The sequence below is a fragment of the Laccaria bicolor genome, genomic scaffold, assembly GCF_000143565.1.
Source record: "Laccaria bicolor S238N-H82 LACBIscaffold_6 genomic scaffold, whole genome shotgun sequence".
NCBI lineage: Eukaryota > Fungi > Basidiomycota > Agaricomycetes > Agaricales > Hydnangiaceae > Laccaria > Laccaria bicolor.
The window spans coordinates 1,135,597-1,150,552 of NW_001889877.1; the positions used below are offsets into that span (position 1 = coordinate 1,135,597).

A 14,956-nucleotide genomic window follows, 5' to 3' on the forward strand; every position below is an offset into this window, starting at 1 on the left:
CATTCACATTGGGCACACTTGACATTTCATGCAAAAAGATAATGGGTGGAAATACAACTGGAGAATAACAGACACAGATGCATACTTAGTGCAGGTACAAGTGATTTGGCACCCACTCACATTTGGTGAACATTCACATTGGGTGCACTGACATTTTGTGTGCATTCACATTGAGCGCACTCTGACATCTGGTGCCCATTCACATTGGGCACACTCTGACAATTGGTGCCCATTCACATTGGGCGCACTTTTCATGCATTCACATTGGGTACACTCTGATGGGTGCACTCTGACATTTGGTGCCCATTCACATTCCAACATTTCATGCATTCACATTGGGCGCACTCTGATATTTCAGGCACATTCATGTTGGGTGCACTCTGATGGGCGTACTCTGACAGTTGGTTCACATTTACATTGGGTGCACTTTTCATGCATTCACATTGGGCACACTGACATTTTGTGCAGAAAAATAATCACTGACATTTTGTGCCCATTCACATTCCAACATTTCATACATTCACATTGGGCGCACTGATATTTTGTGCACATTCACATTGGGTGCACTCTGATGGGCACACTCTGGCATTTGGTTCACATTTACATTGGGTGCACTGACATTTGGTGCCCATTCACATTGGGCGCACTTTGATGGGCGCACTCTGACCTTTGGTGCACATTCACATTGGGCACAGCACACTCTGACATTGAAACAATGCTGGATACAGACTATTTGTGACCCTATCAACAGCACAAGGTACATACAGTAGTACTTGAAAGAATTGTGCGCCCTGTGGAGCACAAAATAATTGCACCCCCTGTGGAGTGCAAAAGAATTGCATCCCTTATGGAGCTCAAAATAATTGTCCCCCCCATGGAATGCAAATAATTTCGCCCCTCATGGAGCTCAGAGCTCGAGATAATTGCGCCCCCTGTAGCGCTCAGAATAATTGCGCCCCTATGGAGCAAAAGAATTACGCCTCTTGTGGAGCTTGAAATAATTGCGCCCCTTGCAGAGCTCAAAATAATTTCGCCTGTAGAGCGCAAAATAATAATGGCATTGGTGCAAAGTGTGGGTTATTTTCAATAGGAGCGCCCATTATTGGCAGGCGCCCACCTGTTCGGCCCAGCCATCACTATGGATGATTTGTTGAGATGTCGGCCGAGTCCGCTGGCCCCATATGGTATGAAGCATTGTCAAGTTCGGTTGGTCCATTTGGTAAGGGCTAGGGTCACTGTCATATGTGAGGAAAGGACGTCAATACGCCCTGTACCACCCTGTTTGGTGCTTTCTGCATCCCAGATATCTCGGAGCTGAAAAATGAGTATACATCAAAAACTTTTGGCAACGTGCTGCCTACCTCCGTGGACTTCTCAATAAAGATCTCCGTCAGCTCCCGAATCTGGGCTGCCCCGAAAGCAGGATTCTGATGATTCATACGTCAGCATGGATTAAGCATCTGGCTGCAGTTAAAGAGTAGCCACCATGATTTTACGCTACCACGTTAACCTCGATTAATCTTCCTTCATAGTTCATTTCAATGAAACACACCTGTTGCTTGTGCTTATCCTCCTCAACCACCAAAACGCCTAAAAAGTGTATATATAAAAACAGAACTAAACGCGATACCCGAACGGACTCACCAGCACCCAAAATCTGAGACAGGTTGTATCGGGTAGCCTCTGGTTTTTGGTAGGTGTAGCTGTTCATTAAAATGTGGTTCAAAGCCTTAACATCAGCCGTAAACAGCCGGCCCATCTACTCTCGTCAAATCAACGGTTTTCAAAATAGAAATCGTTAGGCTCACCCCTACAAAACTCCTGTACTTCATCGTCGGGCCATATTCCTCGATCCACTTCTCGTGAAGAACCGAATTTTCCTTGATCGTCAAGATGAGTTTGCCAGATCTACAAACAATCTAATGAGACGCACAGCAGTCCATATCTCTTTCATGTTTCCATAGATGAAGCTCGGGCTCGGAGGACCAGGAAGCAGCTGCAGCGGCGACGTCCATTGATCGTAGTAGAAAGTTACAAATTTGTATACTCCATACGCGCCAAGAGTTGCTGATAGTGATGCTAGAAGTTGAAGGATGGTGCTCATCGTGAACGGTCGCAACAGAGCCTGAGACTTTGACTGTTTCAGTCGTTCCTCTGGCTTTTAAGACCAAAAGATGTGTGCAAATTCGTAATCCCTTGACGTTGTGCCGTGGACGATGGGAGACATACGTGTGCGCCGATTGTTCAGGAACAACTGCGGGGACAGCAACAACCGCGTTACCGGCACATGATGACGATTTTTGTCACCGGTAAAGATACCGAGAACGCGTTGTAGCCTCTCCGATTGTAGTCCGCAATGCTTCATCCATGGGGAAGGACTCTACGGTGTTCATCCGAGAGAAGGCAATAGCTCTCTTCCCGAAGGCTGTTTACAGTCGGGATGACGCACCATAGTGGCTGGAATCGTCATTCAAGAGTATGTATACTCAAGATTGTAACTGGCAGGGACTCATAAATTCAACAAGACTTATAGGAACTTACTCGAGGCAATCAGCAAGTCATCTGGTCGAGTGCCCAATTTTGTTTACGTCGCCTCAAACGGCATTTGAAGGGAAATCCTTGATACAAAACGTTGAACCACGAGGACAGGGTATACATAGTATCACATTATACATACATTGTCCAGCACAATAGAACTAGAGTCGTTGAAAAGACCTCATGATCAGTGGCATCTGGTTTCCACCATCCGGGTCCGTCAAGAGTACGGGTCTTTGAACAAGCCCCGACGATCTTTTCACGATATCCTTCACTGGCACCGCAAGCTCAAACTCGAACGCCCGCACCAAGGTAAAAAGCAGCGCCTTCAGCCTATCACAATCCGAGATTAGTATAATTATCCCAGAACAGGTAACAAAAAAACTTTACTCTACGAGAGCGAAGCGGTACCCAATACAAGAACGCGGCCCACCAAGAAATGTGAGCATATTACCCCAGACCCCTGGTATAGAAGACGCTGCTTCAGGCGGCGATTCCCATCGCTCCGGTCTGGAGTTTAGCAAATACACCGGTCATAATTTCGACAAAACGAATAGCTAGGACGTTTCTCACTTAAATTCAAACGCGTCCTCACCCCAAATCGACCTCGACCTGTTGATTTGTATAATCGGAATGCGGAGCGACTGACCCTTTTCGATTCTGCGGTCTGATCAACAAAATAATTGAGAATAAGTAAAATAAAAGACCTGATTTCGTGGTGGAGCACACCCTCCTTATCAGTAAATGGAGTGGCTAAGGGGATGATGTCATCCTTCATCGCCTGACGAACCGTGGACGATGCAGGCGCGTGAAGGCGGAGTGTCTCTCGCACAACAGCGTCGAGATACGGAAGAGCGTTGAGCTCTTCCATCGTTGGATTGTCAGTCGATACACTGAGCAGTTCATTCCGGAGTTTAACCTGCACGTTGGGGGCTTGTGTGAGGGCGAAAAGAGCCCACGTTGTCGCTATGCTGAAATCGAATTGTTCTATATAAAGGCAAAGGGTAGATTAAAAGGGTTTACCTTGTGGTTTCGTGACCCGCAACCAGAAATGTGGGGACTTCTATTGTTGAAAAAAAAAAGCGTTGAGATGGTTTTATTGAATTGCTTAGATATGAACGCACGAGCCAAAACGTCCTCGTCCGACATACGCTGATTATCTGCTAACTCAGTGGAAGTATTCGCTCTTACTAACAGCGAGAGCAAGTCCTTCGATTTGCCAGAGCTCCTGTCCGTGTTCTTATTTTGTTCAATAGCCGCCTTGCTATCTGCGAGGAGATTGCTTCCAATTTGGCACATCGTACGGCGGGCTTTCTCCGTAGCTGCATCTCCTGGTGCAGGCTGGTATTCGGGGTATCAGAACCAATTGCTCGAATATGAGGTAATTTACGTACAATGCTCCGAAAAATGGGGAAGGCAAATCGAAGAACCGCGAACACGCTGACGTTTGTTGCAGCATGCAAGATGTGAGAGAATGCGTCATTGAGCTCGTCCTCACCAGGACCGCGTGTTAACGAGTCAAATTCGTAATTGAAGCCTAGGCATTGGTTTGCAAGGCAGTGACAGTGGGACAAAGGAAATAAACAGACCGGCTAGACCGATGACGTCGAGAGTCGTTTTGCTGAGCCATGACAAGACATCGATCTGTCCTTGCCCTTTTGAAATCTCTTCTGCCCAGATATCGCGAAGCTGAAGATATTTTTCTCAAGAATGTAAAAATGGAATAAAAATCCATAAAAGTCACCTGAACTGATTTTTGGACAAATATCTCGGTGAGCTCGCGGACGTGAGCTGGTCCAAATGCAGGGTTCTGACGACATTTCAGGAGGAATCAACTTTGCAGGGAGAATGCTCACCATAATTTTACGCTAATTACGTCAAACATCGTTCGAATAAACCTGCAAATCCCGAATGACAGCCTACCTGTTGCCTGTGTTTATCCCCTTCAACAACCAAGACGCCTGAAAAGTCTCAGCATCTTGATGTAGTTTGCTATTCGCCCATACCTGCACCCATGATCGATGTCAAGCCATATCTTGACGCTTCTGGTTTCTGATAGTCGTTGGGATTCATTAAGATATGATTCAAAGCCTTCGGATCTATGGTGTACAATCTTTTCCTCTGTTCATCATGGCCACCTTTTCAGCACTTATATTATTCAAAACAGCAAACACCCACCCCAAGGACACCTCTAAACCTGAACGTCGTCCCATACTTCGCTATCAACTCACCAGGTTCCATCGAATCTTCCTAAGCCGCTTTAATCAAGCTGTGTTTAAAACAAAAAAACAAAGGCTAACCTCAGCCCAAATCTCTCTCAAGTTTCCAAGGAACAGCTGTGAGAATGGGAGTCCTGGTAAGATATTCAGCGGTGAATTCCACTGTCCGTAAGCGACTCTGGCGAGCTTGTACACCCCGTATACACCAGATGCTGCCATTAAGGCTCCCAAGAGTTGGACGATTCCACTTGGCATTCTTGGTTGTCGGTTAGGTTGCCAGCGCACAAACGTCCTGAAGGAGAGATCAACGGATCAAGTGAGTTGGCCTTGTAGCCCAAAGAACTTCTAAATAGTTGTCAATTATGTAGGTCAGATTCTTATCAGCACTGCGGGCTTTGGCAGTGCAAACACAGGTCTCGACGCAGTCTATAGACACATCCAAGACACATCTATTCCCCAGACTACGTCAACGTCGTGTTTCTGAGATACATTCTCTCGTTTTGTGGGACTCACAGGTTGCTCACAAGATGCAAATGAAGGAGCTCTCGCAGATGTGTTGTGTGTCGTTATAAACGCTTTTCATTTTTGCCTATCGACTGAAGACACCCCAGGGATTTAAGGAGCAAGATACTTGCTCAGCGAGAGCGTGATGATGAGCGAGGTTCAAGTCGTTGCCCAGCGAATTGGTTGATCATGGTGTGGTTCGACTAAGAGTACTGTGTCACTACGTTAACTTGACTTTGCATCGACCCACTGCCTAAGGCAACGCGAACACTATGTAACGATATCCCTGGGGAGATATGTCCTCCTCGTGTCGTCGAGGCGCCCATTCCGCTGATGGTTCGCTTCTGGCGCGTACCCAACGAGCATCCATGTCATGGCATGTCAAAGTTTGTCTAGCACGATAGCGCGTCGTGGTCATCGCGCGCGCATTCCAGAACGCAAAGTCGCACAAGACGATATACAGGTCGTCAGTCGACGTCCCACATCGTTGGACAGTTCGCCACCCTGCTCTCGATTTGACCCTGTGGGGGCACTGGGGACTGGATTGGCCCCAACAACACTCCAAATCCATCGACAACCGGGATTTCCAAAACACCCTCGGCTCTGGTGTCCCCGAACTCATCTTCGTTCAATTTTTTTGGAGTGGTGATCTCTGACGGCAAGGTTATATGACCCATAACGCAATGACCCCCCCCCCCCCAGGCAGCTTCTTGGGGTCCCTCCATCACCTTCCTCCCGATCGTCATTACAGGGCGCTCCAAGTAGCTCATCCAGAGCCTATTTCAGCAAGTACAAAATTCGTGTCCATCAGAGACAGTTCCAAAAACGATATTAGTTTGCGCCAGTCGTCTTCTGAAGTCACCAAATTTTGAAAGTGTTGAAATACGGAGTCCTTGACATCTCTAACAAGAGAAGTACAACACACTATGTTGAGCAAAGTCCGGCACCTGCACGCAGTGGGATACTTGGCCGCCTTCATCGTGTATTTGAAACGTCGGGATTGAGATTCGGTGAACGTTGCATTCAGGATTTCACTACCCCAGAATCTCTCCAGTCACCGTTATCAGTCAGACATAGAAAATTACAGTAAGTAATATACAAAGCTTACTATAACGTAGTAGAGAATGCACCGTCATCATGGTCATAAAAAGCGCGCCTGGTGCCGAGGTGGTCTTAGCTACCTTACGCCGGCGTAAGTAGGCATACAAATCCTAAGTAAGTAATGGTTGGTTGTCGCGAAAACGCGACGACATAGAAAATGAAATCGAAAATAGAGGGCGAGGCATATGGTGTGGAACCTCGCACGGAGCTCAAGTCCCGCAGGCGGGTGGAAGAGCGGCCTGGTTGCCGCGCATGTTGAACCAGCACGCCTAGGCTGATGATTATGTTGATGACGCAGCAGTTGGCGTAGCAGTTCTGGAAGGTTTGAAGTGCGAGCTCTGCAAAAGCGACTCTGCAAACTCCTTGAAGTCCTGCTTCGAGCATGACCTTCCAGGCTAAAAGTTGCGTGAGGGTGACGCTCTCGGGTTAAGGCGGACGATACGTACCTTGAGTGCATATATTACAACCTCCTGGGTAGGTTCCTTGGCCCCCGACTGGGCCTCTGACCCAGCTTCTTGGGAACCAACGGACTCCTTCAAAACGAGCCTGACTACGCCTTCTTCTGCGTCAAACGTGCACCGCACGGTAGGCTTCACACGGATGTTCATGGATATCTTCCAGAGCGGCTCCCGTCGGAAGACTTGCGGATATCAACTCAGTAGGTGTGGAGGTGGCAAAGACCGACGAGAACTTACGCAGCCGTTCCTCGAGTGTCTCCTTGTCCGATAGCAATTTGATATGGCCGACCATACCATCAGAGAAGGGCTTGCTCCCGCGTTTCACATATAACTTGACACCTTTCAGCTCAAGCTCGACGTCTTCGTTTTCTTCGCCGGTGATATCTGGTAGAGGTATGTCAGGACAGGGTTGATATATTCCGAGATTGTTGGTGGATTGCGCAGGCGGGTGATAAGGGGCGGGTGGGAACTTGTATACTGACGTGTAAAAGTCGCCGGCTTAGAGGCGGGCTCGACCGCAGCGATAGCATGCTTCTTGGGGACAACATGCAGCGTGCTGGGCTTGCTAATATCTGGTAATCTCGATGGCGAAGCATCGGAGGGCTCTTCTTCGAAGTTTGCACTCCAGATAGATCGCGAGTTCTTCAGAGGAGATTGCGACTTGTTGAAGGAAGCGAAAGGCGAGGTGGATCCTGCAAACGAGGCGAAACCGCGGGATGGATTGGGCTGCGCGAATGTGAATGGAGTTCAATTTGAATAATTGGGGGAAAACATACCGATCCGAAAGATGCAGATGGTTGAGGTGTTGTGGGCCTTGTTGCAGGAAGGGGCTTTGAGGGTAGCGCGGGAGAAGCTGGTGCTGGGTGCTGAGGCGGGGGCGCTTTGGGGGCAGACTCTTCTAGTGATGGTGAGGGCGTTCGGGGAGGCTCCGCAGCGGGAGTCGCCACAACCGGTTCTGGATCCTCGGAAACGAAAGGCTGCAGTTCTTGGTTGGGTTGTGGATATGTAATCGTATAAAACACGGGCGTACAATGTCAACATCCTCATCCGAAATCATTGCTGCTAGTGATATAGCGGAATGCTCCGCCTTCGGAGCTTCGGTTGGGGCCTAAGGATTGAATTAGTTGTATATACAAAGCAGGCAAACGGGTAACTCACATCATTTTTATCCGAGTCAGTTGAAGGAGTCCTGCTTCGTTTGTTGGGATAGATGTTAACAAGGTTCTGTAGGCACAGATATCAGCAGAGAAAGGACTCGGCATTATCGTTAGTCTCACGTGCGGATACCCGAGATCCTGCTAGATAACGTTGAGCAGGAGAGAGTAATTGCAGCGGAAGAAACTAACAGGACTCGGTTCGTCGAAGCCATCGTGAGGCACTTTGCGCTTGAGGGAGTTCCGCCTGCTTTGGCTCGATGCATTCGGAGAGTCCTGAACTACCTCCGTTGCTGAATCACGTTCTTGATCTTGTACCCTGACCTCCATTTTCGCTTCTTTCGAAGCAAGATCCGTTGGAGCTGACGCCACCGATGAATCTGGGATATCCAAACTGACTCAAACGCCATCAGAAAAGCGCGTAAAACACAGTAAAGAAACGACACTAACAAGTTGATGCTCAGTCTGCGAGAGCAGGCGTATCCAACAGTAGCCGCAAAGGTAGCAATCCCAGCAACTACAAAGTTGAAATCGCTAACAGGGAACATGGGTTCTGGTCGTATATTTGATGAATAAACGGATCAGACGTGTGAGCGAACGTCGCTGTTAAGTAGGTGGTTACTCTGTGCTTTCTGTCGAGAAGCCCGTGTGTTAGATGACTTGAAAAGCTTGCCAGTCTTGTAAACGACTCACATCGTAGAATAAAATGGGTGTGGTATGACGATCCCTGGATCGGTCAACGGAGCTCTTGGCTGGGGGGTTAAAGAATGGGGAGGGTTTGACGGAAAAGAGTATTTAAGGCTCCGAGCTGCCTGCCTGTCCTGCCTCGAGGTGAACACGAGTTGTGAAATGATATACCGATCACAGATATGCCAAATGTGTCGTACCAAGAGCGACATAGACTCCGCGTGGCAGTAATGCAGCTTTTTGAAGAAGTTCCTGGCCATACATGGGGTATGGCGAGCAAGATTTGCGCATACTGGAGGGCGCAACGGCAACCGAGCTGTACACAGCAACTAAGTTGGAATGTGGACGGATTAAGAGTTATCAGTTGGCCGAAACGGCCTGTCACTGACTTATCTTTTATCGAAGAACTGCACGAGGATGATGAGGAAGACGGTCGTAAGTATTATACATTGATTGTCACCGGCCAGACGCAAAATTTGGAAAATCGGCTAGCATTGTCACTACTTACAATCCTGAACCCAGCTTGCAATGTCACTTGTTCGCTTCCACATGCATCCGCCATTCCCCCTGCATTCCCAGGCCGCTGTCCACGCACACCAGCCCAGAACTCGAAGACACGCTGATGGTGTGCAGGTCAGCCGACGCCGTAGTACACCCTTGCTAGCACGGATCGCCTCTCTGCTGTTGCTCCGATCCTGTGAGAGCGCGTCGGTTGTTCCTTGCAATTTTTCCGTTCCGTAATAGTATCGCTGGAAAGCTCTAGAAGTAAGTGGCTGGTTGGTGTGTTTTCACGCTTATTACTTCAGTCCTCAAGGGAAACGGAGACAAGGTGGGGTAAGTACTACGCTGAGTTCATACGCCCCCCAATATCCTTCCCCATCCCAACGAAAATGCACAGCACTCCGTCGGCCGAATTGCATGCCACACCGGCGTAATGACGTACTGAAGTTGCCTCAGACAGGGTAAACCTAGCCATCCTCTTGCCGCCCTATGGCCTCCTTGGACTTTCGAAGGCTTTCTCGGGCCCACGTACAGATTAGTATTGTTCAGGTTCGGGTTCATCTTAGTCCGACAACTATCCTTGTTGCCCTAGCTCCAGAGACCTATCTTGCAGCTGTTTTTTCTTCGGATAACGCCACTGCCTCCGGACAAGTAGCAAGCATATGACCATGCACGCGAGGAACAAGGGAAGATGCTTGAAAATCACATTACGACGCCATATGGCGGGATCACAGATGACATCTATGTTCTGAATGTCATTTGCGACTGTTGCTTCGTCGATTACATCTAGCTCCTTCATAAGGGTGTGGGCACTGTTATATACCTGCCTTGCTTTGTCTGGCTGGCAAAGCTTGGCGTATAGTTCAGCTTGCCCTCTAAGAGAGAGGCCAACCATGAACTTGTTTCCTTGCATGTGTTCAAACATGGTTTCGGAACGGCGGTACAGTTCCAGTCCATTGCGGTAGGTTCCTCGCATCTTATTCAGTTCAGCAAGGTGGAAGACACAGTAACCCATCTGCCCGTCATTCCTTGAGGACTTAAATTCTTGAAATGCGTCGTCGAGTCCAACCTCTGCCTCGTTGTAGTATCCCTGCAAATATAGGGCGACTGATTTCTGATATAGAGCAATCGAGGCATGCCTCTGAGGGCCGTGAACCAGATAGTAGTCCCTTGCCTTTGCAGACAACCTGATTGACTCCGTCTGGTTGTCAACTCTGTATATCCTTCCCAATTCGCGTTCACAGTCGGTGATGCAGGTGTAATCTTCAGGTGAACATGTCTTTTGCGCCGTTGAGATCGTGTCCAGTGCCTCCGGGCGACGATCAACCAGGAAGTAAGTGATCCCTGTCCCGCGGAGGCAAGCAGCCATGTTACGAGCATCATCCACATCTTCAAAACGTTTGTATGCCTCGGAAAATAATTGAAAAGCAACAGCGTGTTCACCTCGAAGGCGGGCAATATCTGCGAGTAGAAACTGAGCTTGGGCAACCCAATTCAAGTCATTGAGCTTTTCGTACAGACCCAGAGCTTCCTGTAAAGCCTCAATTGCTTTAGGGAAATCATTTAGTCTGAAATATACTGTTCCAAGGCGTAGCAGGGCAAGGGGCAGCCATGAATCTGCATCTCTCAGCTGCTGATAAGTTCTTACCAGTTCCAAAGTCTTCTTGGGTACATCTAGGCGCGGTACGTTCCATGTGAGGTAGTTGGAGTAATCCAGGGAGATCGAAACTGAGGTGCTAAAATTGTGCTCCAAAGCATCTAGAAGAAGTGTTTCGGCGTTGGTTTCTTCTTCAGAGAGATTGCGAATATGTTCTATGAAACCTTGAGTTCCTGGATTGCCTCTCGCATTATGGATCAGCTGGAAGTAGAATGCCTCAACGCCCTCCTTGTAGGAGGCATTGAGGGGATAATTGCGAAGCATGTGGTAACGGATTGTAGAATGCATTTGCAGAACATCAGGAGAATTCATTAACAGGGAGGTTCGGATAAGGACTGCTGCCACACGGTCAACATCATCAATCAGTGGAACAATTCTCTGGAGATTCTTGCGTCCAATTCCTCCAGGTAGACCTGCAATAATACGGAGGAGCTCAGGAGCTTTTGGGTTGGATTTTATCAAAGGACCGTTAAGGGAAATGGCAACGGAGTGGTCGAGCTTGTTCAAGGGATCACTATCATCATAGTTGGGCTGGCTCTCATTGATATTGTGTTTGGATAGGCCACGGTTCCAAATTTCCAGGATCATCGAAGTCGTGTAGTGTTCTTGTGCAGATGATGCCATGAGGACGATAGGTAGAGGGATGTAATTAACTGCACGAAGGAGAGCATCAAGGCGACTGTCAATAGATTTGCTGGGAGACAGGCTCGTGAACAGCATTCTTGATGCATTTAATGATAGTGGTTGGATGGACTCAAACTGGTGCCACAATACACCACGATGGGTGGCGGGATCATGAGCATTGCGAGTTGTAATGATAATTGTGAGCCGAGGGAACCGGGCTAAGAATGTCAAGACGCCCTCAGTCTCTTTCTGTGCGCTGGGAGGCTCCCACACGGTTTCAAAGTTGTCTAGTACAATGATACGGGGGACATCATTATTGTCCAGGAAATATTTGATATTCTTGCGGCTGTCACTTAACGCCGTGAGATCGAGGTCAAGGCTGTGAGTAATGAAATCCAGGAGCTTTTGGGCCTTCAAGTCATCTAGAATATCAGATGCTTCATGGCAATCAACCCAGTGACGTGCGTTCCCAAAATGTTGAACGATACGAGGATGGTGCATGATTCCAGTGGCGGCTGCAGTTTTGCCCATTCCAGGGCCAGCTCTGATGGCTACGTGTTTCTTGACCTCGGATCTTTGTAGGATTTTGCCAACAGCATCCTGAATGAATTCATCGCGACCGTAGAGCAAGAGAGCAGGTGGTAGGGACGGGGGCGGACTGGAAAGGAGGATTTTGCGGTCGGTGGGAGTAGCTATCAGCCTAACGACCACAGCTACGAATACACCGCCCACCGGCACCATGAGTGACCGATGACAAGTAATGAGGTGCTGGGGCGAGTTTGCTGCGACGGACGCCGTGAGTGCACTGCGTTCTGCTTGCTCTGCCTGGGCTATTCTGGCTGGCGGAGGTCCGCCCACTACGGCAAAGAGAATGAGGCTGAAGGTGTAGTTGTTGACCTGAACACAGTGCAGCGAGGGGCCGGCAGTCAGCGCTCAAATTCTAACAAAGAAACCGCGCCCTAATATATGAAAAGTTAATATATACCTTGCTTGTTGTGAACCAGCCACCTTGAACGATAAAGTTACGAGCTCCTTTGAAGAAATGCGGCATGGCACGGAGAGAGCAGAGGGAATTAACGTGAGATCCATTGAATGTCAAACATGCCGCCTTTGTTGAGCGCTTTGCGGACTGCAGATAGGTTGCTCTTCACATCACAGCCCTGTCTTATCATAAAGCACAAGGGGTTCGTCCAAATAGATACGAAGCCAAAGCGCAAGGTGACTCACAGAGGGGAATAACGGCCAGGTATCCATGATCTGGGATGGTTGAACTTTGAAAGAGTTCCGGTGTGTCTTAGTACTAGCTTGTTGTCATCTCGAGAATCGAACCGTCACGGAAAAAACAAACTTTTGAAAGAGTTACATTACTTAATCTTGGCAGCGGGCCGAGACGGCCCGTCACCAACTCCCTCGAGGATGGTGAGGAGACGTACTCAGTAAGTAGTACGCATCGACCGCCACCAGCCAGAGATACTTTAAGTATATGACGCGAACGATACTGAACGCCAAGGGACAAGTGTCCTCGTCACGTCGCTGAGCGCGCCCATCCCGCGTGCAATGTCACTTGTTCGCTTCCACATCTACCCACCCTTCCAACTCGCTCACCATGCCGGTGTCTACGTACACCAACCCAGAACTCGAAGACACGCAGGTTGACCATGGTGCACAGACCAGTCGATATCGTACACCCTTGCCAGCGGGGCAGATCGCCACTCTGCTGTTACTTCGATTCTGCGAGAGCGCATCGGTGTTCGTTGTTTTCCCGTTTCTCAACGAGGTAGGTACGTTCTGTCGCTCTCGTCATTTCACAGTGACCAACTGGCTGGTTCTTGTTTCCAGCTCATCACGTCAGTCATCGGAGGAAACAAAGAGAAAGTGGGGTACTATGCTGGGTTGATGGTAAGTCCTCCAATCCATCTTTCGTCCAAGTGAATCTATAATGGCACAGGACTCGGTCGGCCAAATCATATCCCTCGTAACCGTAATGTACTGGAGCCGCGTCTCAGACATCATCGGGCGTAAACCCATTCTCTTGCTTGGAACCGCCGCTTTGGCAGTTTCTATGATTTCTTTTGGACTTTCGAAGACGTTCTGGGGGCTCGTTGTAAGTAGATGTATCTTCAGAGCGTTGAATAGCAATGCCGGTGCGTCTTTCCTTCATATCGTTCGTAACTACCCTGATGGGATAGTTTACTTAGGCGTGATAAAGAGCGTTGTTGGTGAGATAACGGATTCTAGTAATAGTGCAGATGCGTTTGCCCTGCTTCACGTTCCCTGGTCTGTAGGGAGTTCTTTTGGGTGAGTGAGTGTTATTTACAGTCATTGACCGAGATCGACAAGCTAAGTTTTTAGGTCGCTCCTTGGCGGATGGCTCGTGAGGCCGCAAGAACATTTCCCGACTATCTTCCCTGGTCAGTTTTGGAAAGCCAATCCTTATTTTCTTCCGTGCGCTACAGTGGCAGCTATCTCTCTCGTGGGTTTTTTCATCACTCTTGGACTCATGAACGAGGTTCGTCTGGTTGTCCACCATGGATGATTTTAAACCCTGATCTTCGAAAAGACCGTTCCAGGATGCTACTTCTACAAACACCCACCAAAGGCAGACGAACTAGAATCCGATCTTGAGCCTCTCCTTCCGCCGTCCAATCAAGAGACCACGAAAGCCACCACGGAAGACCCCGTACCTCTTCGAGACCTCCTCAACCTCCGAGTTCTCATCCCGGTGCTCAACTACACCTCCATCGCATTCCTGCACACTTCATCCAACGCCATCCAGCCTCTCTTCCTCGCCATGCCTGTTTCTTTGGGAGGTCTAGAATTCAACCCCAGACAAATTGGGACTGTACTCTCCGCGTACGGAGCCGCGAACGCGGTGTTCCAGACGTTCTTCCTTGGTGTGCTGGTGAGGAAGTTTGGGCTCAAGAATATCTTCTTGACTGCGATGGCGATGTTTTTACCAATGTTTGGGCTGTCCCCTCTTATGAACGTCGTTGCGAGGAGTGGGGGAGGAAGTGGAGTGATTTGGTTCTTCCTGGTTTGTCAACTGGCTTTTTCGATGGTTATGGAATTGGGATATGGTGAGTTGATTCAACGATTCTATGATCATCGTTGATAATCTGAGACGGGTTAAAGGATGTATTTACATGTTCATAACAGCAGGAGCACCCAATAAGAGGTCTCTAGGTGCGACAAATGGGCTTGCGCAGACGTTGGTAGCTGTGGTCCGTATCGCTGCGCCCTTGTTTTCCACTGCGTTACTGTCTTTCTCCATTGAACGCCATCTGTTCGGGGGTTATGCGGTGTATCTAGCTTTGTGGATAATGTCGATAGGAAGCTTGTACCTGGCTAGTTGGCTTTCTGTGGGATGATGATGTCAAAAGTGCTTTATAGGGTTAATCAGGATCAGATAAACGGAACGCATCTATATTGCAAAGGCCGTGCCGATGCAATGCTCCGTATTTATTACTCCCTCTTTCCCACTAACTACTCGTGTATACCCTTGATATCCTCTGCGGA

At 48.7% G+C, this 14,956-nt stretch overlaps 5 protein-coding genes across 5 annotated transcripts; 1 reads left to right on the forward strand and 4 right to left on the reverse strand.

The window, feature by feature from the left end:
* Window positions 1-2,696: 2,696 nt before the first annotated feature.
* Window positions 2,697-5,009, reverse strand: LACBIDRAFT_315758 (cytochrome P450; the record flags this gene model as incomplete). The annotated part of the gene is made up of 13 exons (XM_001878475.1): window positions 2,697-2,868; window positions 2,926-3,045; window positions 3,109-3,195; window positions 3,243-3,506; window positions 3,559-3,598; window positions 3,660-3,876; window positions 3,930-4,072; window positions 4,125-4,224; window positions 4,280-4,345; window positions 4,459-4,496; window positions 4,542-4,656; window positions 4,714-4,785; window positions 4,836-5,009. 13 exons carry the CDS (start codon window positions 5,007-5,009, stop codon window positions 2,697-2,699), a joined length of 1,608 nt encoding a protein of 535 aa, XP_001878510.1.
* A 1,431-nt stretch (window positions 5,010-6,440) lies between these two features.
* On the reverse strand, window positions 6,441-8,519 carry LACBIDRAFT_315759 (uncharacterized protein; the record flags this gene model as incomplete). The annotated part of the gene is made up of 10 exons (XM_001878476.1): window positions 6,441-6,746; window positions 6,806-6,999; window positions 7,055-7,201; window positions 7,300-7,543; window positions 7,594-7,794; window positions 7,848-7,925; window positions 7,976-8,041; window positions 8,095-8,115; window positions 8,164-8,365; window positions 8,422-8,519. The coding sequence occupies 10 exons, from the start codon at window positions 8,517-8,519 to the stop codon at window positions 6,441-6,443; spliced, it is 1,557 nt and encodes a 518-aa protein (XP_001878511.1).
* A 925-nt stretch (window positions 8,520-9,444) lies between these two features.
* LACBIDRAFT_315760 (uncharacterized protein) lies at window positions 9,445-9,720 on the reverse strand (the record flags this gene model as incomplete). Its single annotated transcript, XM_001878477.1, has 1 exon — window positions 9,445-9,720. The coding sequence occupies one exon, from the start codon at window positions 9,718-9,720 to the stop codon at window positions 9,511-9,513; it is 210 nt and encodes a 69-aa protein (XP_001878512.1). The 3' UTR covers window positions 9,445-9,510.
* Window positions 9,721-9,733: 13 nt separating this feature from the next.
* LACBIDRAFT_315761 (uncharacterized protein) lies at window positions 9,734-12,181 on the reverse strand (the record flags this gene model as incomplete). The annotated part of the gene is made up of 1 exon (XM_001878478.1): window positions 9,734-12,181. The coding sequence occupies one exon, from the start codon at window positions 12,179-12,181 to the stop codon at window positions 9,734-9,736; it is 2,448 nt and encodes an 815-aa protein (XP_001878513.1).
* Window positions 12,182-13,046: 865 nt separating this feature from the next.
* Window positions 13,047-14,808, forward strand: LACBIDRAFT_247405 (member of major facilitator superfamily multidrug-resistance, DHA1 sub-family; the record flags this gene model as incomplete). Its single annotated transcript, XM_001878118.1, has 7 exons — window positions 13,047-13,217; window positions 13,280-13,339; window positions 13,389-13,584; window positions 13,639-13,738; window positions 13,793-13,953; window positions 14,044-14,517; window positions 14,573-14,808. 7 exons carry the CDS (start codon window positions 13,047-13,049, stop codon window positions 14,806-14,808), a joined length of 1,398 nt encoding a protein of 465 aa, XP_001878153.1.
* Window positions 14,809-14,956: the final 148 nt, after the last annotated feature.